Source organism: Coccinella septempunctata, chromosome 5, assembly GCF_907165205.1.
Source record: "Coccinella septempunctata chromosome 5, icCocSept1.1, whole genome shotgun sequence".
In the NCBI taxonomy this organism is placed as follows: Eukaryota; Metazoa; Arthropoda; class Insecta; order Coleoptera; family Coccinellidae; genus Coccinella; species Coccinella septempunctata.
The window spans coordinates 18,632,495-18,657,533 of record NC_058193.1 but is presented as its reverse complement, the minus strand read 5'-3'; the positions used below and the strand labels follow the sequence as shown (position 1 = coordinate 18,657,533).

Below are 25,039 nucleotides of genomic sequence, written 5' to 3'. Positions count from 1 at the left end.
ATAAAATTTTATTTTTTTCTATGGCTTACGGATGTCACAGAATGATCAAGCAGTGAGAAATGCCCTTTTCCATACCTTATTTAAAGTTTTTCTTTGATAACTCCGACGGTTTTCATTTTCAGGTATAGGGTTTATTTGGGTGACCCCCTCTCTTTTTCCAAGGAGAATCTACTGAAAAAATAAAACATATGGGTTGTGATTTGAAAATCTTGAGTTTTGATGAATTTCGATTTGTCCAAATTGATTATCTTCTCCTAAACACCCTGTATACTGTGTCCCATTTTGTTCGTGGCTGCACTGTATCTCAGCTATTATTAAAGATAATGATATGCGATTTTCGCGACCCTGTATTAATTTTATGTATAACTTTTAAACCCACAAACAAAAATATTCCAATGAGGGCTACCGTTTTCGTGCTCACCAGTTGGCGCCTCTGTAGAGTGAGGTCCTGAACATAGAAAAACTAATGCCAGATTTGTATGTCTACAATGATGGGAACTTGTCATTGCACAGATCATAATATTGGAGATTTTGAGTACAGAAATATTTGATTGCTAATCTTGTTGGTCATTTTTGGATTTTTAATTAGCGCATGTGTGTAAATCCCTTTCTGACAACGATTTGGCCTCACTTTTTTCATAGCATAAAACTTGTAATATGAATATAATTATAATAGATATATGGAGACCATGAACTTAATATTAATCATATATGTGCATCTATGATGTGGACCTCACGCTACACTAGCACATCTACCGGCGAATTCATACGCGGTAGCCCCCATTACTTTTGTTCCTGACATACAGGGCGAGAACGAAACTTTTCACTTTTGGAAATTTGACGTTAAAATACAGAGTTTTTGCCCAATCTCAAAGAGTGCTCTGAAAAAATTTTTAAATAGGCCACTGACTTTTATGTAAAAATATCTGTTGTAAACATTTTCCATTTTTTTTTCCTGACTTATTATGAAACTTATTTACTTAGTTATTAACTTCGGTTGTGGAATTTTAATGAATGCTTTTGAAAATCTACCTTTACTTTCATTAAAACCAGATTAGCCGGACTGAAAAATTATTCAAATCTACGGAAATTTCTTCACCAGTAACAACGCCGCCTGCCAGATGCCGGAAAGCTGGAACAGTTGCCATGGATACCGCCGCCGCCGTTGTATCCTGCACCGCCAATCGATTAATTGATTGGTCACTCCAGACGGGAATTCCGTTTCCAGAAGATATGGCAACGAAAGGATACAAATAATGTTTTTGTTAATTAGTCAATTCATAGATGAATCGGAAGGAAAACTCGTTCGTGTTTCTATTAATTAAATCTTCGGAATTGTTGGAAAAACAGTTTATTCCGCGACTCAATACTACTGCACGAAGCATCAATTTTCAGTTTCATATTGAGTTTTTGTATTACTACAATTAAAAAAAATCGCTCGGACCGTCAATTTTCTTCTTGAGGGGACATTTTTTTTTTCATAAAAAACATTCATTATATCATTTCAACCCTCTGCGAGCAACACCAACCCCTTAAATGTGAATGGGGAAAAATTGGTCGTGGATATAATGCTAAAAAGGACTTATCCTTCCGAATATGACAGAAAATTTCAATTTCTAGTTCGGTCTGATGAAATAAAATGCACCGGTAATAACCGGAACAATATTTGGCAAATTCGATAGGTTGTACAATCTTGTTATTCAACCTGACAGCTGTTTTGCAAGGAATATTTTTTGTAGCGATTCTGGGAAACCCTTCATAAGCTCGGAATTTGTTACGGCTGTTGCGTTTGTATTTTGTGTAGGTTTAGGGTTTAGATTTTAGATCATGTGCAAGTGCGAATCGGCACTATTTATTATTTATCCTAAACTAATGGTTGAAGAGGAACATTTTAACAACGCAAGATATTATAGCCCAACTAGGGTAGGTCTTGAAACACGATAGACTTATTTGAGTGAGCCTGAATATAACACGACATTTTTCCACGTAATATTATATATAATTCACTGAATTCCAAATTGAAGTCATTATAACATTCAACGATGCGGGAGCCAACTACAGTCATACCTCATCGATTCCCATTGTCATGTTGATTCCGAACATTTACCCGCATAGGCTCATATGGAAACAGTGATTCGAGGATTACAGAAATGTCGAATAATTTCGCAAATTATTTTTTATAACTTATTGGCAAGTCGAACTGGATTATGCTGGATTCAGAAACTCTACTAAACTAAAGGTTCTTTCGTCTGCTTCTCAGTGTAGTGTGATCTACACTAAACTTTGCATCAGCTGATTATCAGTGAAATTGCACAAACGACTGAAAAAAAAACACTGACGTTAGGTTGTCACGCTCATAGACTAATAATTTTGATTTAATATATGGTTACGTTTCTCAGAAGAATGTTACTTTTTCATCCTCTTGTAAAGTGATCAACTTATCGCAAATTTTGAATTTAATCGTATCCATTTTGAAATACTCGTAGATTACTGTGACGTCCGTGACATTAACATCAAATTCTGCATTTCACACCACAGAACACAAATATTACACCACATTTCGACTAGGTGTAGTAGATAGATAAACTACACCTCCTTTACACTGGTGTAAATCCAATCAGCAAACGAATACTAAAAACGAGTGTAGAAAAGTGCTACACTTCCTATGCAAACGAAAGGACCTTAACATTAGGAGAAGTGACAATTAATAGTGTGGGTAACATTTATCGCGGAAAATTCATACCTTCCCTATTCTCTATTTTATAGAAAAATGCTCGAACAGGTCAATTTTTATTTCAAATTATGCGTCTTTTCGTGTAGGAATGAAGAGTTCCTCATGCACCTTTACGAGGGGTGGAGTTTTTTAAACAGCAACAACTTTTCGTGCCAGAAATAGATAGACCTTTTGTAGCTGAGGAAGACTTGCGTCGTCCATGAAGGTTTTTTACTAATCCGTTTTTCATTTATAAGGATGATATGATTGGACAAATTGAATTAGAATTTTTACTTTTTTTGTATTTTGAGGTCAATGGCTCTTGGAGCGATGTGTTTGAAGTGTGAAAACATTCAATAAGTTTAACCATTATATGCCTTTAATAAAACCAGATGGATAAAAAACCTCATCAAATTATCCGAAGCATAAAAGTTATATCCATTTCAGGCATAAAAAATCAAGGTAACCATTAAAAAAATCTCGACAATTCTCCACCACCGTAGAGGGTGATTTAAAATAAATATTATATAGCTCTCCGAATATTATTCTATAAAGTAGGTAGTAAATATCGAATATACGAAATTTCTGAGTTGCTCTTACAATGTTCATGAAACAAGAAAGAGTTTAAAAACATTAAATTTGATAATTTGGTTATTTTTTGTCAGAATTGCATTAATGAAGGAAACAAAGCCATAGCATTAGTTTATGTGAACTAGGTGAACCAAATATTTCAAAAGCAGAAATTAATTTACAATTCTTATTACATGCATGAATTCTGATTCTTCTGAATTATTCATCATAATGTCGCGTCAATTTTTACAGGTTAGATAAATGACAATCCATCATTATGATCATTGAATGTTCGATGATAAAATAACTTAAAATTGTCATTGATGAAATTTTTCATTTTTCTTAGGAACGGGGGATGATCATCTTCTAAATCCTTAGTTTAAATCACAGTTTATACCGAATAACATTTTCTGATATTCTGTCGATTTTATTCTTAGTCTGAGTTTTATAAATCCAGCATAAAGTACATAAACTATAGGGAACTCTACGATTTTTCAAAATCAGTTGAGCGTTTGTTGCCGTGGGGCACACAAGCTTTTCTCTACATTGATTCGCATGCTGTTTTGGCCGAGGATTGTGTTTTGAGCATGTTTTTGAAAAAAATGTTCTTCCCGACGTTAGATTAGAGTGAATAGACTATAACTTTTTCAGAAATGCCTTTTTATGGTGATGATAAAAACTTTACGTCCGGTTTCATAATCAAATTTAAAGTCATTTCAAGCTTAAAGCTTCCTTTACTGTCATTTTTAGTAGGGTTAAAGGAAGCTTTAAAGTTAAAGCGGCTTTAGGCCTATCCTGAATGTGATGCCCAAATTCAATCTAACGCTAAGTAAGAAAAAGTTGATAAAATAAATAACGAATTTCAACTTCCTACAGCTCCAGTATTTTCACGTTTGAAACAATATGACCCAGGTTGCGTTCACAAACTTACTCAGAGCAAGGTCTGATTACCCGAAGCGTTCACAAACGTACTTTTAGTTCCTCAGAGTATGCTCTCTGAGCATGACCATACTCATACTCTACTCTCGGAGTAAGTTTATGAACACACCCCAAGAAGAATTTTTTTTTGCTACTACTCTTGATGTGTATAAAACGGGCTGAAGGACCTCAGGTCGATTGCTCTTGCTTGTAAGCAATAAAGTTCAATTATTATTTATTATTTTTCCACACAGAACACAACTGGTTCTCCGAACTCGTACAAGCTCCCAGAGCTTCTGAGGGATACTTCGATACCTACGGAGACTCGGAATAAAATATATGAAAATGTGGGCGCCAAATTTTACACCCTTATCCAAACATCCCAAGATTATGAACGAAGGTAATTTTCGATCCGAATATAAAGTAGAAAATATACGAAAATTTAGGTATTGAAAAAAACAACTCACCTCTTCATTGACTACTTCTTCTTCTCCGTTCTTTTCCTTATCTTTGCTAGGTTTCGATTTATCTTTTTTGGAAAACGATATACTCCTCAAAGACCATTTTTTCTTCTTTTTTTCTTTTTGTTTTTTCGAGTCGGGCGTTTCAGTTGCCTTCTCGCCATTTTCGGCAGCAGTTTCTACAGACTTTGAGGGTTGGTCGCCTGCAGCTGGTGCTGCGTCTTCTTTGTCTGGAGTTTTTTCACCGTCACTTGTTTCTACTAGACCGTTTTCTTTCACCTCGGCCGCAGTCTTTACTTCCGCATCTTTCGTTTCATCCTTATCCTGAAAGAAAAAGAATATAGTTTCACTGGTTGTTTTTGAGCTCAACGAAAGTAGTTTTCATTTATTATAATATATGTAATATTCATTTTCATTATTTCAGAAATTGGAATAAAGTATAGGACACGTACAATATATACAACAGAAAAAAAGAAGTTTGGACAATCGAATATAAAATTTAAAATAGAAAATATATTCATTTATGCTATAGAAGCACTATTTTCCCGTGTATGAATATTATATACACTATTTTTGTCTGTGACAGGAAAGACGACCATTCAATAATACAAACAGATTGTATCACAAAACTTTGAAGTCAATGAATCAGCGATGTAAAATTTGAAGTTTTGAACTGGAAGGCTGTTGAACAGTGTGTCCCAAATTCGATGTTTAGTGAGGGGATCCGGAAACTAGAATAGCTACAGCAAAACAGATTACACACTTCCGAGCTCTTTATCAGAGAAATAAAGAAAATTGAAAACCGTAGCCTCCTGCGATCCTTCTTTTATGAGTTATTAGCAGAAAATGAGATTTTGACTATTTCGAAAAGTTCTCATAGCTCTTTTGTTTTTGAAGACCTGAAACTTGAACCTCGTCCAGGCACTTTATTACAGAATCCACAAGCGAGCACAAACATGTTTTCCCCTCCAGATTTATAATTATTAGGGAAGCTTTTTTTTTCAAATGTGAACTATTTTTAAATTGAAAAAAAATCGCTTGATTATGATTATAAATATAGTTAGAATGGAATATAAAAATAAAATAAATATAAATACCTATAAATCGTATAGTCGATCATAAGCATTCTGGGGGAATTAAAGCATTTATTGTCTCTCTAACGTTCGGAAATTATCTCTACGCTTGTCAGTAGATTTTACGTAAAAAGTGCCTGTACAAGCTTTAAGTTTCAGATCTGTAACTTCAACGACAAAAAACTTTCCGAAATCGTCATAATATCGATTTTTGTTTATAATATTTCGAAAATAAAGCATCTAAGGAGGCAACGGTTTTAGCCATTCTTGGTTTCTCTATAGAAAAGGGCTCGGAAACATGCCATTAGTTTTGCTCTAGTTTCCGATATACCATCACTGGACACCGAATTTGGGACACCCTGTACGAATGAATTATTCCGTATTGGAATTCGAATTACAACCATACAACTCCCCCACGTCCACTACTGAATTCGTTTATCCGAAGATAATGAAACAATAAAAGTCCCTACAAAACCGAATTAATTAAGGAATTACATATTCTCACACAAAGCATGGTACCGGATAAAACCAGATAATCGACAGAATTATCAAGGAGCGCAATGGCGAATTCCGAGACAGGGGGAAAATATTTTATACCCGCTACGCTGTTTTTAGGGTGAAAAATGGTCGATTTCTCATTCATTTATAAGGTCCACACCGGACTACACCCTCGAAATCACAAAGGCACGGGAGGGATAAAGTTAATGGGTTTTACATGTAGATTTCAGTAATATGTTATATGTGACATCACCAATGAACCGTTTTCAAGTAGACGCTATTTCGTCTTTTGTTATTTCATTCATTTTTCTTTCCTTTGATGAGGAAGTTCGAAAACTATACCATACTAAATGTAAAGATTCTTCAACTCTTCTAATCCAGGTGTACTGTACGACAAGTTATCGATAAGAAAAAAGGTTGAATAATTATTTAATTGGAGTGAGATATTGAACTGAAGAGCTTCAGTAATAATAATATTAATAACTGTTATTCAGCGACCACAGTCAAAGGCCATCGACCAGTCTTAATGACAAAAAATAATTTATTGTGAGAATAATTGTTGTTTTAATTGCCTATGGACTGGTCACTGTTTCTCTGTGGAATATTCCATTATGTCATCCAGTTCTGTGGCCTTTTCAAAAATCAGTAATACTTATCGAAACTATTCAGTTGACAAAAAAGTGATTGATGTTAGCACCGATCACAGACAGGGGCGAATCAGGCATTTAGAATTGACATCACTTGAGGGGCAAACAAACCATCTTTGACATTTATTATCACAAAACATTAAATTGTATCTGTCAATATTATCGATAATAGTCAGTTTTTCATCTTGGCGGTTTTTCAGATCACCTCTGATGAATAAATAATATTCACTGAAGGACAATTACAGAAAATCGATACGGATTTATAAAAATCACTGGAAATGAGAAAAATATGAAACTAAGCAACACTTGTACGCCTATCAACGGTCCTGTCAAAGTCAGACAAAAGCATTACGCTCCTGTACCGTGTTTGTCCATCACACATGCATGAAGGTTGATTCTAACTATATATAAATTCAATATTCTTTGTGTCAAATTCTCGTGTATTTTCTCTATACGTTCAGTCACCCTTCCCGCTATGCAGGTCATATTAGACTTGACTTCTACTAAAATATGATGTATCCAAATGGGCTCTCACGAACCCGTTTTAGTCAGTTCGAAACGCGAAAAGTTATATCTCACGTCAGAAACCACCAATCTATATGGGGTTTTCATTATGACTCACAGTCAGTCATCTTACGGCCGTTTTCAATAATCCTATCTATCCATTGTTTCAGTTACTGAAGATAGAAAATGCATGTGATTTCGTTTCTATGATCTATCTGTAGATATATTGTAGAATGGTTACCAATGGTTACTAATCGTCAGTAAGTGAAACGATGGATAGATAGGTTTATTGAAAACGGTCGTTAGAAAGCAAGAAATGTTTTTATTCATCAAACGGAAAATTTTTTTTTCTACAAGCGTGCGCGTTCAACCTTTTTCTCGCACGCATTTCAAGTTGCAAAGAGTCACTTTTCCAAAACGTGCGGGAAAAACGCCTGCTATTTCTTTCCCGCACGCATTTGCGTGCGGGAATGGATTAGCAGGGGTTTTTCCCGCACGCAAATCTTATAGAATAAATTAAATTCTATCATGTCTCTATGCACCGAACGTCAACGATGAGTAACCCATGGTAACGACATGCAGAATTACGTCTGTCATTTTATATGAATTAATCAAATGAGATATGATCTGTATCGTGCAATTGATATATTTATATATTACAAGCGCTTGTAGAAAAAATATTGTTCCTAACTCTTGCGGAAAGTGTCTTGCCCGCACTCAACTGCTTACCCGAACTCTGCTTCGCATCGTTCGGGCAACGGCAGTTTCGTGCGGGCAAGTATCACTTTCCGCACTTGATAGGAAAATAACTATTCCATTGAAGAACAAATGTTCATTCATGTTATTCACTTTCCGAAGTGAAATAATTTGTTTCAATGAACTTGGACACAAAAAAATTTCTCGAAAAGTTTCGCCATTGCCTACAATTCGAAACCTGCTCAAATTGAGAAAAGACGTTTCGGAAGTTCTGCCATCCTTTCGACGAAGGTGGAAGCTATTGTAATATTCGTAACTTCTACTTATCGTTCAAAGTGTTCTGGCACCACCCCTTTACGCCTTATACGGATGGCGAGAAAGTCCCGTGGTATAAACTCCTCTTAAGGTGCCTAGTCACCATGGGGTGGTGTGCATGTTACAGAAAAGGTGGCATAACACCATTCTTTGGACCAGAGCCGATTTGTAGGTTCTAAGGCATTCTAAGCCAACCACCAGTCGATGGCAGTTAAGGTATGAGGAAGAGTATGGTCATTGATCAAAGGCAGGCCAAGATTCCTGCTGAGCAAAAAGTTCTCTCTCGAACTCAGTACATAAAAAAAACTGGGTATATTTCAGGTATTCGGTTTCATCCTTATCTGAACGACTTATATTTTAGTTACATGTTTCCACCATCAGGAAGATAGTGAGTGGAAGGGACGACAAAGGATTTTATTTTCGATAAAATCTATAATGACAAATTTGGAATTGTAACGAAAAATTAACACTTCTGTCTTGACACACTACTCCCACATATGCGGAAGATAATTGGAAATATAAAAGGGGACGGACATCACTTTTCAAAATTTAAAAATAAATGGATTACATACATACAAAAGAAACCTGATGCCCCTAAATTACCGCTGAAATAAATTCATATTGTGATAAAATACGTAATTACTGAAACTTTTACGTTTAACCCAAAAATATTTGACGAGAGTCATAACCTCACATTTTCGTACTATAAAATTGTAAAAGTGGCAAATTTTCATGACCAGCCGACTGACTTTATAAAAGTGAATGGAGTATATTATTGAATATTTTCATCCTTTCAAATATCGGGAATAATTAAGAAATATCCCAAAGAGAAGTTCAAAGCCAACATTATGAGTTAAACTAAAAAAAATCACAAAAATCGGTCATTTCCTATGTGCGGTGCCCCAGCTGAACCGAGGCCTTTTCGTAAATTTTAATTGTACTTCAGCATCGGACCATTTCGAATGCTTCCCTGAAGCGATCAAATAGGGTGCATTAGTACTATTTCTTCAACGATTCTAAATAATGATCACCAATAGTGGGTTTGACCTATTTCAATTCCAAAGCCTACCTCCCTCCTGAAGCGATCAATTATCATCTAACTAATTGCGGTCAAATACCCAAACAATCGAAGGAATTAATGACGTTTATTTGAACTTACCGCGAATTCTATATCCGTATGCGCCGCCGTTCCATTCGTAACTACCTCAACAACATCGGCGTCACCTAATTTCTCGATTTTATCCTCGCTGACGGGAGTTGCATCGGCATCGCCTTTCTTTGGCGTAGTCGTTATATCTACTGACCTCTTGGATTGTCGGGCTCCCATATTAAATCCGCCTTATCTGCAATTAAAAAAATATATAAATATTCAAACATCAATGTTTGCATAATAAGCGAGTAGAGAAAATTATACCATCACGGAGAGTTTGACTTGTTGATCAAGTTTGTTCGGAAAACTGCAAATTTCACACAAACGTAGGACATATTTCCACAGTAATTGAAATGTAACTTGTAAACCTGACATATCGAAAGAAAAAATATAAGGGTAATTGGTAAGATCTGTATTATTTGATACTCAGAGTCACATATATTAATAATTGTATTATAAGGAAAAAAAGTTGGATTCATTATATTATACAGGGTGTAAATGAGTAGTTGCAATAAAAATTAAAGAGTTATTCCCACACTTTTTCGACTTAAAAATAGTGTGGGTCTTCCATACAATTTTTTTGCAATAAAGATGGCCACTGAAATAGTAATTTTCCTAACAAGTGCGGTAAGTGGTACTTGGCGCACGAAACTGCCATGCTTCAGGCAAGTAGTTGAGTGCGAGCAAGACACTTTCCGCAAGAGTTAGGAACAATATTATTTTCTACAAGCGCTTGAAATATACAGGGTGTGAATTGTGTGAATTGATGCGAAAGATTTAAATGGCTGATTCTTGAGAAAAAATTAAGGATGGTCTTCCATATAACTTTTTATTCAACTTCCTTTTCCCTGCAAGTTACAGATCTTTAAAATTAGATAAAAAAATTGTTTTTATTCAATATATCCACTTTGGAAAAATTTAGAATAATAAAATTTGGCAGATAACTGATGCTAATAAAATTGCAGTTTTGAGTCTTTTTGTTACCCTTAAGTGTAATAACAAGGGGCTGAAAAAAAAACCCTATAATATTTTTCATGAGAACTTTTTAATGCGCCTATGTTTTCCTATTTAAAAAATTGATTCAAAAAGACAAACTCAATCTGTAGCTTTTTATAAGCATTAGATTTGTTTTTACGATATCATTTGAAGTGAAAGCGAGAGTGAAAGGTATGTCAACAAGCCAAGTGAAGTATGTATTTATTAGGTCTAGAACTAACTTTAACACCCCACCAACGAAATTCAAAAATAAGGGCGTAAAGGCCAGGCAAGTCAGATATATTTTTTTTATGTCATGATTTTATGGCTCCATAAAAAAATCACTGATCTCATGACTAAATCCGATTTTTATACTCAATTCAAATCTTGCCTTAATTTCAAGCAAGCCCTTAGCTGATTCACTTCAGATTTACATGAAAATGATACTATGTGACTCTGGTGTTGACCAATGACCGAAGAGATAGTTCATCAAATCGGATACGATACAGGTGTGGCATTATGTTTCGTGATGTTCCGGTCTAGACCATGACATAATAACTTCTTCATACATTCAATAATAATGTCGCCGCATTGAAAAGAATTCTCTTTATTATTCTGGAAGTACAAACGAATGAATTATAACGTACCAGTGAATTTAACATAAATAACTTATTGTTCAATTATGCAGGTTATCAACTGACTTCTATTTATAGTAGTCCCTCATGAGCTTTGCAACCAGAAGATAATTTTCAATTGATACTGGAGAAGGTACCAAACAAAAACAGGGCCCGACTTACCAACAAATTCCTTTGAATTGGCCTATTGGGAACAATAATAGTATACTTAGGAAGATATAATCTGGGATTAAAATCGAGTTGGCCATCCGGAACAATGGCAATCAACCCCAATTAACATGATACTACATTGAGTTCCTATTTTATAACGAACATAACAATTGGTTGTATCAAATTCATGGAATATAAGGGAACATTTCCCTGGAATAAAATTTTTCTTCGTTATTCCCCCATTTTTGCCGCTCTGTTGCGCCATAACTATATATCTGACTGTAGAAATGAAAAAGATCGAACAGGCATCCCCGAATACTATAAGTAGAAAATAAAAGTTGTTTTACGTTGTATCACAAGTATCTACACCATTATCCAAGGTGATCAACGGAAAGATTTCCAAGGAAGAGTAAATGCTATCCATGGCTTCGAACTTGCTGGTTCTCAAATAAGCAATACAACTACTCAGCTAAATGAAAATGACTCAAAATTGACTGACCATTTGCTAGCAGGCTCTGGAAGGTCCCTCTCAAAGCACCTTACTTTGGTTCTCGTAGCATTTTTTTGTGATATAATAAGTGTTGAAACGGGTAGAAAAGAGAAAGAAAATGTTAATTAACGTTGGAAATGTTCATTAACATTACAAATGTAATTTTCTATCAGAGTATTATTGAAATCAATGTTGGAAAAATAAATTTGGAGTAGAAAAGTAAACAATTTTTCAGTAACTCCGTGAATATGCATAGATTCCTTTTTATGCATTACATATTAAATAAAATATCCATTCTTGTTTTCACTCCAACTGGGAAATTTTATGATCAACGCCTTGAATGGTTATCGAAACCGGAACTACGTCGCTATGAATTAAATGCACTTCATAATACTGTTTTCAATCTGCGAGTAATTGTTCTAGAAATTCAACTTTATTGAAAATTGCGAGATGGTAAAAGACCTGACCAGGAATTCTTGAATGATCGTTAAGGGCAATTCACCTCTGGCTGACACCCGATCGATTTTACATTAGTATGACAGCCTTCGGTCAAGTGAGATAAATGTTATTTAGGCGCATTGAGTGAATCATCCAATTATTTAAGTCTCATGGGGTCTCCAAATATTCCACAAAAAATGATGGACAGGAGTGTAACCACTCAATAAAACTAAATGTGTATTATTGAAAATATCTAGGTTCTTCATTTAAATCAACCACAAGGAAAAAACAGCTCCAACATTAAACTTGTTAACTTGCAGCGCCTATATAGCATTTTGTTGGCACTTTTTTGTCATTCTTTATAGGACTTAATGAGCACCTACATTTTTTCAATTGAAAAATGGCTTGACCCCATGCGTCTTAGCAAGGGTTAATAATACCTATGATCTGTAAAATTCTTCAACGATTGGAACGGGCATTACAGTATGCATGAGAAAGATCACCCATAAATATTCGTCAAGAGGAATAAAGAATTTTGACGTTCTGCGTTATCACCATACAATTCCTAGATCTAAAACACTCGAAAAACAACATCTCTGTTCTATTTTCGATACAAAACAATTTTTAAGAAAAACAGAAGATTATTTCAACTTGGTTGAGTTGAGAACTATCTCTTCCCTCCTAATTCGTCAAAGGAAAAATACAAATTCAACCACACCCTCTAGACCATCTCATTTTCAAATACAATCATCTTTCAGCTTATCGGCTCTCAGTATGCACCTTTTTCCCAAATATCGCTTTTCTAAGGAATTGAACAGAGGAGATAACGACCTTGCTGGTCTGGTTGTGGATATACCACTATATTATTATCGTGAACATGTCGACATATTGAAATAATTCTGTGCTACCGAATACCAGAACAGTCAAACAAAGAACAGTAATTCTTTCCAGTCCGCTATCAAGGTTAACGTATTATTAGCCTCATTGAATATTTTCAGTGAACACCATTTGTCATCCGACTCATGAGTAATTCAGCGTGTAGATAATCAACCATTATATTGCAGAAGTACAAATGGATTTCTTGGGTAAATGAAAGCCGTAAGATGAATATCAGGGGAATTAATATGTCTATTACAGCTGTTGAAGAATCACCACATTATTTTGAAGCTTTTGTTTACAGCTCCAACTCACACAATTACTTGACCTATTGAGTAAAATTGCTGAGCGAGTTGAAAAATACACCATACTTCCGAAGAAAGTATAATTTTTCGAAAGGATTCTACACTGATTTCTCATGTCAACAAAAATTGTGTACTCAATCAGAAGAGCCCTGAATTTTTCGGCCTAACGTTTATGATGGATGTTAAAAATAATGTTTTTATACACACTCATTTTATTCTTAATTTTTTCAAGCCAATAATACCTTTCGAAACCTTGACCTTTCGAACGAATGCAATGGTAATGCTAAGAATAAAGGAGAAGATTGACCTTTTGAACGATATGGCTTTCAAACTGAGCCTTTCCCATCAAAATTACCCAACGGATACAGTTGTATAATATTGAATTGAAAAATTTTTATATTGAGATTTCTTCGTTTTGAATGCAAGTAAGGAACACTAACCAAGTAATTGTATGGAATGCGTAGCCGACAATTATGAAACGGCCTCAAATCTTAATACTGAAGTTTTCTTCGTTACTTCACCTTGCCTGTTTGTCCACATAAATTTATTACTACCCTATTGAACACAAAAAGTGTTTTGATCACACTTTGCAGCAGAATCGACGATCGATCTCACTCAACAAGAATTATTCTTGTTTCAATTTTCATTCAACTCTTTATCTCATATTTTTTCTGAGGATGCATTTTAGATGCATCTGGGAGGCTAGGAAGAATGGAAATAACTTTTGAATGAGCGATGGTAGCTTCTAAATGTCAGTCAAACCCAAGGTATAAAAAGGAGGTGCAATTCAGTTCAAAGCCGAGTGGAAGGTGGCAAGGTCAAGCTCACTGGCAGAACTCACTTCATTAGCAGTGGCGCAGCATAGACAACAGGTTGATTAAAAAAAAAGATAATTTAAAATCCCTTCAACTTTTGTGCGAAAAAAACGTATATCTAAAGCCCGTTTGCAACAGCCTAGAATTCTCTAGAAAATTTACAAGAGATTTCATGCGCCGTGAATTCTTCACCGTTACATACGCACTTTCGGTAGAATTCTCTGTTCAGTTGCCTACAAATTAATCTCTGCCGTTTTCTTACCAAAATTTGGTAGAGAATTCTCGGCTGTTACAAACGGGCTTAAAAGATACTTTCATGAATTGGATAAGAATTAAATTATTTCGATTTATTGCATTGCACCGCCTTATTTCATGATACCCTTCTCAATAGAAAACTAACCTCATTTTCTCGACTAAGTAAGGAAATTTAAATTTATTGGATAAAATGTCGGGAGTCACACTCGCATTTTTACATTTCTTGAATACTTAGAATAATGCCCTTAGAAACAAGGATTGATTAAGTAATAGTCACTTAAAATAGGGGGAGGAGTCGATATTTAGATATCAGAACTTTCATTAATTATCCAATGTAAGCAGTTTATGGATTTTTGAAAAACATGTTTTCAACACTATCGATCAAAGCATAAAACCTTTCATAATGAATCTGAGCATCATATTACTCAAGAAGGTATCTATCTTCTGAAATATATCAAAGATTATTGGATTATCACATACGATTTTTAAATTCCATTTCCACATCTGGAAAAAAAGCTACACATCGATGATCCGAGATTAGCTTTGGTACTTCAACTCATCCGGAAAGTACTTCCACATATATTAAACAAACATTGCCTGAGTAAAGTTTGGTGCGGATGAAATTTCATGATTCATCGCATAACTTGAATGAATCACGTTATGTTATCATTTTCCTCAATGAATAGCTCATATATTTTTCAGACCCCGCAAACGGACATAATTTCAGATTATTCTGATTATACTGAGGACTCACCTTAGAAGAAAATAAACGGAATTATACTTCACATAGTACGGATATTAATCGCAAGAATGACTGAATATTTGACATACAAATCTACCCATGACATTTCAGTCAAATGTAATATTCGTTTCATATAAGATCATATTTTTCAATAATCAGAATAAGTTTTAATACCTAACAGTCAATGAAACTCAACTTGGTATCAAAATTTTCCCACTGAACCCCTCCGAATACACTACACAACATGGAATGTATTTGTCGCATTTCATTATTTCACAAAGTACAAAAAGATATCGACAGATATGCACGTATACAGGGTGGCCATTTGAAAACGAAACAGACGAGATTACAGACGAAATAAATTTTTTCGATAGAAATGCTCGGACAGGTCGATTTCTGTTTCGAAGGGGACAACTTAAGATGTAGGTTACGGACGCATAGCGCTTCAACCCTTGCTACTACAACCCTCACCCCCAATTTTTGAATAGGGAAGATGGGGTGAGTGATACCTCATTTGAAAGGTATTTTTATACTGATTTCAGCACAGTAATTGTTTTTTCATTTTATGCATTAGTTCTCGAAATATTCTTAACTAAGTATTTGAAAATGAAGTGGTGTTTTCATGGCACTTGTAGTGTTTTTTTGTGAAAAATCGACATTTTGAGCTTCAAAACAACCATGACTGTGGCTTCCTTCCTCCAATCCACTGACATAGAAATCTTTAATCAAGATGTCGAACAAACAAAGCGTATTGCGAAGGAGCTCAATCTTGCTGAAACTCAATCTAAATTATCTTCGATATAATTTGCAGTATTTCCAATAACATGCGGTAACACTTGATCGATAGAAATCTCCAAAAAGATCTGTTCGTAATAAATAAAAAATTATCGATTCTCATTTTTTTGAAAAAGATACGAATTCAATAATCAACAAAATGAAAACATTATTGAAGCCAACTGAGAAAACACTTCATAATTAAGTCGGAAATCGTTTCACGAATTGGGACTGGAATATTTCTGTGGCATCATTAATGATTTGATTTTCTTACCTGGTAATCTGATTAGAGATATGTACGTATTTGGACTTTTTGGAGATTTCTATCGATCAAGTGTTGCCGCATGTTATTGGAAATACTGCAAATTATATCGAAGATAATTTAGATTGAGTTTCAGCAAGATTGAGCTCCTTCGCAATACGCTTTGTTTGTTCGACATCTTGATTAAAGATTTCTATGTCAGTGGATTGGAGGAAGGAAGCCACAGTCATGGTTGTTTTGAAGCTCAAAATGTCGATTTTTCACAAAAAAACACTACAAGTGCCATGAAAACACCACTTCATTTTCAAATACTTAGTTAAGAATATTTCGAGAACTAATGCATAAAATGAAAAAACAATTACTGTGCTGAAATCAGTATAAAAATACCTTTCAAATGAGGTATCACTCACCCCATCTTCCCTATTCAAAAATGGGGGGTGAGGGTTGTAGTAGCAAGGGTTGAAGCGCTATGCGTCCGTAACCTACATCTTAAGTTGTCCCCCTCGAAACAGAAATCGACCTGTCCGAGCATTTCTATCGAAAAAATTTATTTCGTCTGTAATCTCGTCTGTTTCGTTTTCAAATGGCCACCCTGTATATTATGTATATGAAATAATATAAAACTGTGTATATTTCAAACTATCATAAAATAGTGCATTCAAGAATGATTGACATCTTGGGTGGCTATAGAAAATCGAAATTCAGTTGGTAATAGCCCATAAGTTAAGATTATGTGTTGCAGAATTCAGGTTGATATTGTGAATAAACAGGTATCTATAGACCTATTATATGTGAATCTATACACTACCGACGATAATTTTAATTTTGTACTGCTGTTTATGTTCTTAATTTAATAGAACAAATTACAAACATAATTGTATGAATTTCTAATGCTGATTAATACGCTCTGAATTTAAATATATTTTCTTTTGAATACTTTTCTATTATTCCAGTTCGGTGATTGAAACTACAGAAATCATTGAAGATATTAAGCTGCGTCTGGACTACTGGGATGTCAATCAATTTTGAATGGACTATATAATCCATTGAAGAATGATTGACATCTCGGGTGACTATGGAAAATCGAATTCAACTTGGTAGTAGTCCATAAGTTGAGATTTTGTGTTGCGGAATTCAGGTTGGTATTGTGAGTCTATGCACTTACCGACAGTTATTTGAATTTTTTGCAGCTGTTTATGTTCTTGATTTAATCGTACAAATTGGAAACATAGTTGAGTCAATTTTGAATGCTAATTAATATGCTGCAAATTTTAATATTTCTTATTTTCATATACTTTTCTAGATTATATCAATATATTCCAGTTCTGTGATTGAAAGTGCAGAAATTTTTAGAAATCTTTTGTGACCAGATATTAAGCTGCGCCTGGACTTTCAAGACCTACTGGGATGTCAATCATACTTGAATGGATTATAGCTATTTCCGTGCTCTAAGAAGAGGTACAGAAAAATCTTCGTAACGTAACACCGTCGGGCAACAAATAACAAAACTTTGTATCTTCAATACTCAACAAAATTATCACGAAACGATATTACTATCCATGTCTGTACCCAGCTTTTTGTCTAACCTATATAGAAACTAGTGCAGTTGATATAAAGCGATGAGATTTAACTCTTTCTGACCGTCAGCATTCCGAATGGATTCTAAATTTCGCGTTAATTTGGATTGAAGATTGTTAGAAATACGTATTTAAAAAAAAGGACATTTACTGAAGATTTAAAAAATTAAGTAATCATTGACATTTTCCACAGTCATTCAGCTATCTTCTCTCATCATATTAAATGTTTACCATCGGAAAATTTAATTCAATTGATATAGAGGACCGAGAAAATAACCATTTGATTCACACCACTTCAACGATTCAATTGTCAACATTCTAAGACGGTTCATCTAACGACCAACCAACCACTTTAACTTACGGGTCATGCAAAAATAGCCGTCAAGATTCGATAAGCGGAGTAATAAAAGAAACAGCGGAAGTCGAACGGTTTCGAGCGTTGAATAACATTAATGCACACCTCGAAGAACGCTCTTCGCTTGATTGTTACCTAAGTACAAACGGCTTCGCTTGATTGCGCAGTCCAGTCCACTGACCCAAACTTGTCCAGCTTTGTTCGATGCAGCCGTCTTTCAAATTTCTTCCGAGCGAGCGATTTTCTTGCAGCCAACTTCTGAGTCGCAAGCACATGTTTCGGGGGAAACGAAAGTGGCTTCGGATTTCGCGGTTTTATTTTTCAGGGCCGCTACGGATGACCTTCACGCGAATAGGAATTATATCGCCAAAAACGCAGGTGCTTAGGAAGCTCTTCATTAGACGGAAACTTGTGCCGAATGTGAATTCTTGCATAAAAATCTACCATGTATACAATACAACAAAAAATAAAAATATAACTATATTCAGGGAACTAACTGTATCTTTAAAACTGAGCCTTTTCAGATACACGTTCAGGATATAAAGTTTTCGTCTCTGTTTTTATGTTAAATATACCGTTAAAAGTTTCTATCACAATTTTGACCACAATCTGTAATTTCATTGCTGGGTAAGTTTTAAATCCGCAACCTTAGAGCCACATACTAAGAATAAGAGATTCAAACTTACATTACTCAAAAGGAGTAATGGAGCTGAACAAGAAAGTGTGTATCCACGATCGAGGCATAAAATTTCCTTGAGCAAAATGACATTCATAAATCACCTGTGATCAATGAACCATTATTCACTAGACATATGCTACATAATAAAGCGATATTGTCTAGAAGTCGGTTTATAGCGAGTATTCAGATAATGAAATGAATACAGAAAGTATTGAATTGAGGGGATATTTTAGAAATAATTCAGTATTCAACACGAATACTGTAGCTACTATTCACTAGGACGATTCACCGAAGTCTCGTTATACGCGTCATAATATGCTTGTTAAATAATACACGCCATAATGGGCTAGTGCAACTCATCTGGTGTTGTGAAGTGTCAATAGGGAATACTCCTTTTCACGAAAATGATGTATTTTTTATGAAATATGTGATATGATAATATGAAACGTCACATTTAGAAATGATAATTTCAACCGTTTCCCAAAAAAAAATGAAAAATAAAAATGGGTATTTAATATTCAAATTGTTTCTATTACACAAGTTGGAAACATCGACTGAAATTATTCGTTTATAATAAAGGACAACAAATACACTATCTTGATGAGATAGACTAAGAAGACTGTCTATGAAGTCTGCGACGAACGAGGAAGGTCGTAAAATTTTATGGGATTTTTATAGACGGTTGCTGTTGAGGCTGACCAGTGAGTACGTGCCTTATGATGGCTGCACATCAACAGCTGTTATTTTATAAACAAGCTATTGTTCTCTTTATTTTCTAGTAGGCGCTGTTTCCAAATCGTATACTAGAAACGAAGCGATTTAAATTTAAAAACCACATATTTGAAGAATGATTTAGAATAGTTTCCACGGTGCATTTGAAAAATTCATGAATGAAACTCATAATTATTCAGTTTGAACTTGCATATGCTGTGATAACCCGAATTGGGGAGAATTCCCCATTGCGGATTCATTGACAATTGGCTAGGTCGTTCCGGACCACCAGGAATATCGAAACTTGCCTAAAGTTATCAGAGCATGGAATTGATATCGTAAAACTACATCTACTCGTGTGGGACGAAGAGCAAGAGCTACAAACATCGCTCAAGATCAGCTAATAAGGTTGCTTCTATTGCTTCCTTTGCGTTAGCGGCGATAATGCTCTTCCATAGCCTGCCAGAATTGTCAACGACAGCATATAAATGCATGTCACTAACCGAATGGATTGGCCCGTTGCCTCTCCATACCAAGATATACAATATATATACATCCCCCAAACACAAATGTTTAAGAGAGTAAGAGCACTACGAAGAGCTACAGGGTGTCCGAACCGATATTAGACCCTGACTTCGAGAAACCTCTAAGCCTGATGCAGACTTCACCAGGTAGAATTTTTCATATATTTTTTTTTTCATTTCTCTTTGCGTTGCTCTTAAGGGGTTTTGCTTCCTGTTGCCATTTCAGACAGATGAACCGAATGAGTACTTGAACAAAATCCATTTTTCATTTCATTTTATTACATATTATTTCATGCACGCAAATAATCCTCTTCAATTTTTGAGTTGTTCTATTGTTGTTGGTGGTGGAGGTACGGATTTTTCTATTCGTTTTTCGGAATCTATAAGTGGAATCCTCGATTAAATAACAATTCTTTCTCTACAGCTACAATGAATATCTTATTATTGAAATGTTTGCTTTGACAATGTGTGACTTAGTTCCTCTTTTTATTACCGAATCAGATGCGATAAAGAAGTCATTACCCTATTGTCTCCTGTTATAAAATTACATCCTACATAAAAAATATTACAAAATTGAGATTGAGCATCGATTAGGTGCATTTATTAATAGAGTTGTCAAATTAATAACTTGTGGGTGTGACCAATTCCGCTATTTGACAAGTTTAATGAAGAAACACCACAGTGTTCAACTGGCACAGAACGCAAAATTTCCTAAAATCGGATAAAAATTGTATAAAAAATGTTGAAATTTCACTAGTTTTCAGTTCCCACGAAAACATTTATGATATTTTCAGTTATACCTTTTCTTACGTGGTTTCTTACAGATTTCATAGTGGAAAAAGTGTCTGCTCTCGCGGGGGAAAATTGAGCTTCTATGGTATGTTTTACCACATCCACCTTACATACCGGATCTTGCCCCAACAGACTACCACCTTTTCTGTTCCTCTCAGAACTTTTTGAATGTAAGAAGTTCTGAAGAGCAAGTCAGACAGGCTGTCAAAAACTTCTAGTCCAAAGCAACTAAATTTTGGAAGGAGGGAATTGATAGTGCGAGGAAGTTGTGAAGTCATGATAATAGTAATCAATACATAAAAATTTATATACATTTCTGTTATTTGATAAGAACAAAAGAAATGACAGGTAAAAAACTCATGACTCAGTTTAATAATAGAATTTATATGGATTTTTATTGCAGATCTCCTCTATGAAAATGGAAATGCAGTTGATCTAGGGAGAAAAATATTGCGAGACATCACGAAAATGATTTACGTGTATTTTTTTTAACAATTTGGGTATTTTTCGAATGAGATTCGTATGAAAATGTTACATATGTATTTCTTTTATCACTTATCTCAATCGAAGAAAGCCACATCGGAAATACTTTGATGCAGTTTTTCACCTGAAAATCCAAGCACGTATTACTGCGAGAATTCATGATCAAATATAAATAGTGGCCAATGCGAAGAAAAAATATATGAAAAAATATCCATAATGTTAAGAAAAGCCTACATTCATAATATACAAGTGTAAAACTCAACACATGTAAACAAACTCTTAAACTTGATGTATTAAGTCACAGGACGAAGAGGTGAAATTTTATAAACACTATGAAATGGTTTTCAGTTTTGCCTTTAAATTGGAGTAAGAGTAGGGTTTATTTGAATAAAATCAAAAGTACTACTTCAAGAATCATTCAATGGAATGCAGGAACCATGTAGTTCAAAATTCAGTGAAATTATCCAAATTTTTCCTTCTCGGTTTCGCCAAAATCTCCTTTCGGTAATTGGTTTGTGACCGATAAGAAGCAGCAGAATAATTCTCCATCATCTCAACAATATAACTATCTAAACCGATACACTTTTTATGCGGTAAACTAAGTGAAACCAAAGCTTCAATTATTTCGATATCGCCGTCAGTACTTCTCGAATTGAAATTCACACATCCGCTGTGTGTTCTTGACGAAGCAACATTATTTTCGTTGTTTTTATTGTCCGTTTCTATTCTCCTTCTGAAACGGGCGAATGCCTCATATAGGTCACCGCCAACCCTAAAATCTGAGTCCGAGTAACCCAGATTGTAGGATTCCTGCGGACCGTGCTCTCCAGGCCCTTGAAAAGGAGGTAACGGGAATTCAGGAAGATTCTGAAGAAGCCTGTGTATATCTCTTCTACGACTGCACCATCTCACCACAAGGCTGGTGAAGAGTATGGAAAGGAATACGATCAGTATGGCCATCGCGCACGTTTTTATCAGTTGGAAAAAGTTCATTTCGTCACTTATGTCCCCACAGTCATCTATGCCGTTACCCACGAGCGTTTCTTCAATGCACATTCCATTGTTGCACAGGAAATAGGGCGGCGATTTGCAATACTGTTTCGCGCAATTCTCCTCGTCGAATCCATTAGAACAATCGTTTTTGTTATCGCAAAGCTGATGTGGCGAGATACATTCGGAGGTCGAAATGCAACCTATGGTAGTCGAGTTGCAATTTTCCGAACATCCCTGCTCGTCTTCACCTCTTGGGCAATCTAACGTATTATCACACCTCTGTCTGGTTGGATCGAAACATATCTCTGACCAAGTGTCGCAAGGCGCTAGGTGTCTGGCGCAATATGAACATCCGAGGTCGTCAGAATGGTCTTTGCATGCAAATTGATGGTCGCATATTTGCGAAGAATTGTAACAGAACGTCTTGTCCATGCACTGGAATTCGTGGTTCGGGCATTCCGATGCACTTCGCGATTTGTATTCCAACCAGAAATTCGCGTTTCCTCTTTCTATCTGTAACAAAATTTTTATGCGGCGACTGCTAAGCGATAACCATTTTGATGTCCGACTTATGTTGCAAAATTTGTAACGTTTGCCGTTTCCGGTTATTGACAAATAATTTTTGTGACAACATTTCTCAGCGTCGTTGCATGCAGTGAATGCCAGTTGGAGCAATCTGACTGTTGTTATTCTATTTTCTTGTTGTTCAATCGAAAACGTTATGTTGTATGGTTTGTCAGTTTCCTTAACTGTTGTTTCTCGAATTGTACCTTCTGGTGTTTCGTATATTCTAATAGGATTGCAAATAGAAGAATGAAGAAGCACTGACATCATCAGTAGATCAAACATAATTTCGACATAATCTTGATTCATGTCAAACTGAACTTCAATTTCCCTAAAATTCTATTTTGTTATTTTTCCTCATAGAAAATGAGCCGGTCAATGAGGATTTACGGTTGTAATTACCTATATCTCAATTTAATTTACCTCAAATATTTTTAGGAACCATGTTACTCTCGAATCTGTAAGTATAGGACTTTATGATGGGTATTCTGCCATTACCACAGATCCTCCAGATTATTGGTGGTGCTACTGGCCATATTCGAATGACAATAATCTATTGTGTCTGGTAACACTGGCAGAGCGGTAGTACTACCCATAAATAAAAGTATAAAATTCGAATTTTCACTACCGAATACTAATTGCCATTTTTAATTACACCATTTATGACTCAAAATCGGTTTAACTGTTCGTTATGATATGACACGATTTTTAGGCGGCAGGCATAAAAATCATTAGCACAATCGATGAAAAAGCTAGGTGTTGCCATGATTCGTATTGCCTTGAAGGTATTATTTGTATGGTGGTACTATATTTGATATTAGTTTTGTTACTTGGGAGTCAAGGTATAATTCAAAGCTTTCTTCAGGGAAAATTTCATGAAAGGTTTTGAAGAAATCTCATTGTGTCATTTATTCCGATAATACCGTCAGATTGTTCTGTATACATCAAGCTCTTGAAAGCAACCAGTTTACTCAAAATGCTATAATTACTGTGTGTTCTGACCCCGAACTCTTGGAGTTCAGTTTAGGGCTCATTCACGATGAACTTAAGCCGTAACTCTATATAAACGTAATTTTATAGTAATTCCTAATGGCCGTGTGAACTCTTTGTATACGTCGTAATTTTCTTGTAATGAAACGGGGCATACATTTGATAATTCTATGGCAAATGCAACTTCTTTTTGCGAAAAGTCAGAATTTTATCAGCTGTCAAATAATATTTTGTTTCCGCGAATATCTACTCTTCATTGCAATATCTAAGAGTTTTGGATATTTCTTTTATTATTAACAAAGGAATGATAACCTGATTGGAACTAACGTTAAAAAACACAAGATTTTCTCCCAAACTGCAAATATAAATAAGATGAAATGAAAGAATATTGGGATTCTTGGACGAATTTTATTTATTGTTCCTCAATACAACGCCGACGTTTCGAAACGACTTGTTTCTTTTTCAAGGCTAAAAATTTAAACACATTAAAATTAGTCCAAGAATCCCAATATTCTTTCATTTCATCTAACTAAATGGACGATAACCTAAGAACAATATAAATAAGTTCACTCACTCTTAATAACATAATCCAATTGGAGAAGGTATTCTGATTAAGAAAATTCTAGCAAATCTTATACTTGCTAGTATGGTTGGAAATAAAAATAACCGTTCAGCTTCGAGTACCTACCCAAAAATATCACTAGATTTTGTTGTGAAGTTGAACAAAGAGCAACTTTAAATTCATTGTAACTTGAATAATTTTTTTTATCTCCGCAATAACTTCACCTCATTCATATACCGATTGGAAATAAACTCTTCTAGTGTTTTATTTTGTATTTCATTTTTACGATTGAAAATACATACAGAAATTATAAGCTATATATTGTAACTGAATAATGAGCTTCATCTGAGCTGCTACGATGTCATTAATGGGGACTTCTCCTCAATTTGGATTATTACTGCATATGAAAGTTCAAACTAAATAATTATGAGTTTCATTCATGAGTTTTTCAAATTCACCACGGAAACTATTCAAAATCATTCCTAAAATATGAGGTTTTAAAATATAAATCGCTTTGTTTCAAGTTTACGATCTGTCAACAGCGCCT

The 25,039-nt window shown here is 35.0% G+C and overlaps 1 protein-coding gene across 1 annotated transcript in view; it reads right to left on the bottom strand.

Annotated features, from left to right (window-relative positions):
* Positions 1–25,039, bottom strand: part of LOC123312902 (A-kinase anchor protein 200) — a 45,285-nt gene that overhangs the window by 11,647 nt on the left and 8,599 nt on the right. Inside the window, exons 2-3 of the mRNA XM_044897479.1 lie at positions 9,555–9,738; positions 4,669–4,986 (exon numbers count right to left, since the gene is read on the bottom strand). Of these exons, the coding sequence (XP_044753414.1) occupies positions 4,669–4,986; positions 9,555–9,722 (486 nt within the window). The 5' untranslated portion in view covers positions 9,723–9,738. The remainder of the gene's footprint in view (positions 1–4,668; positions 4,987–9,554; positions 9,739–25,039) is intronic.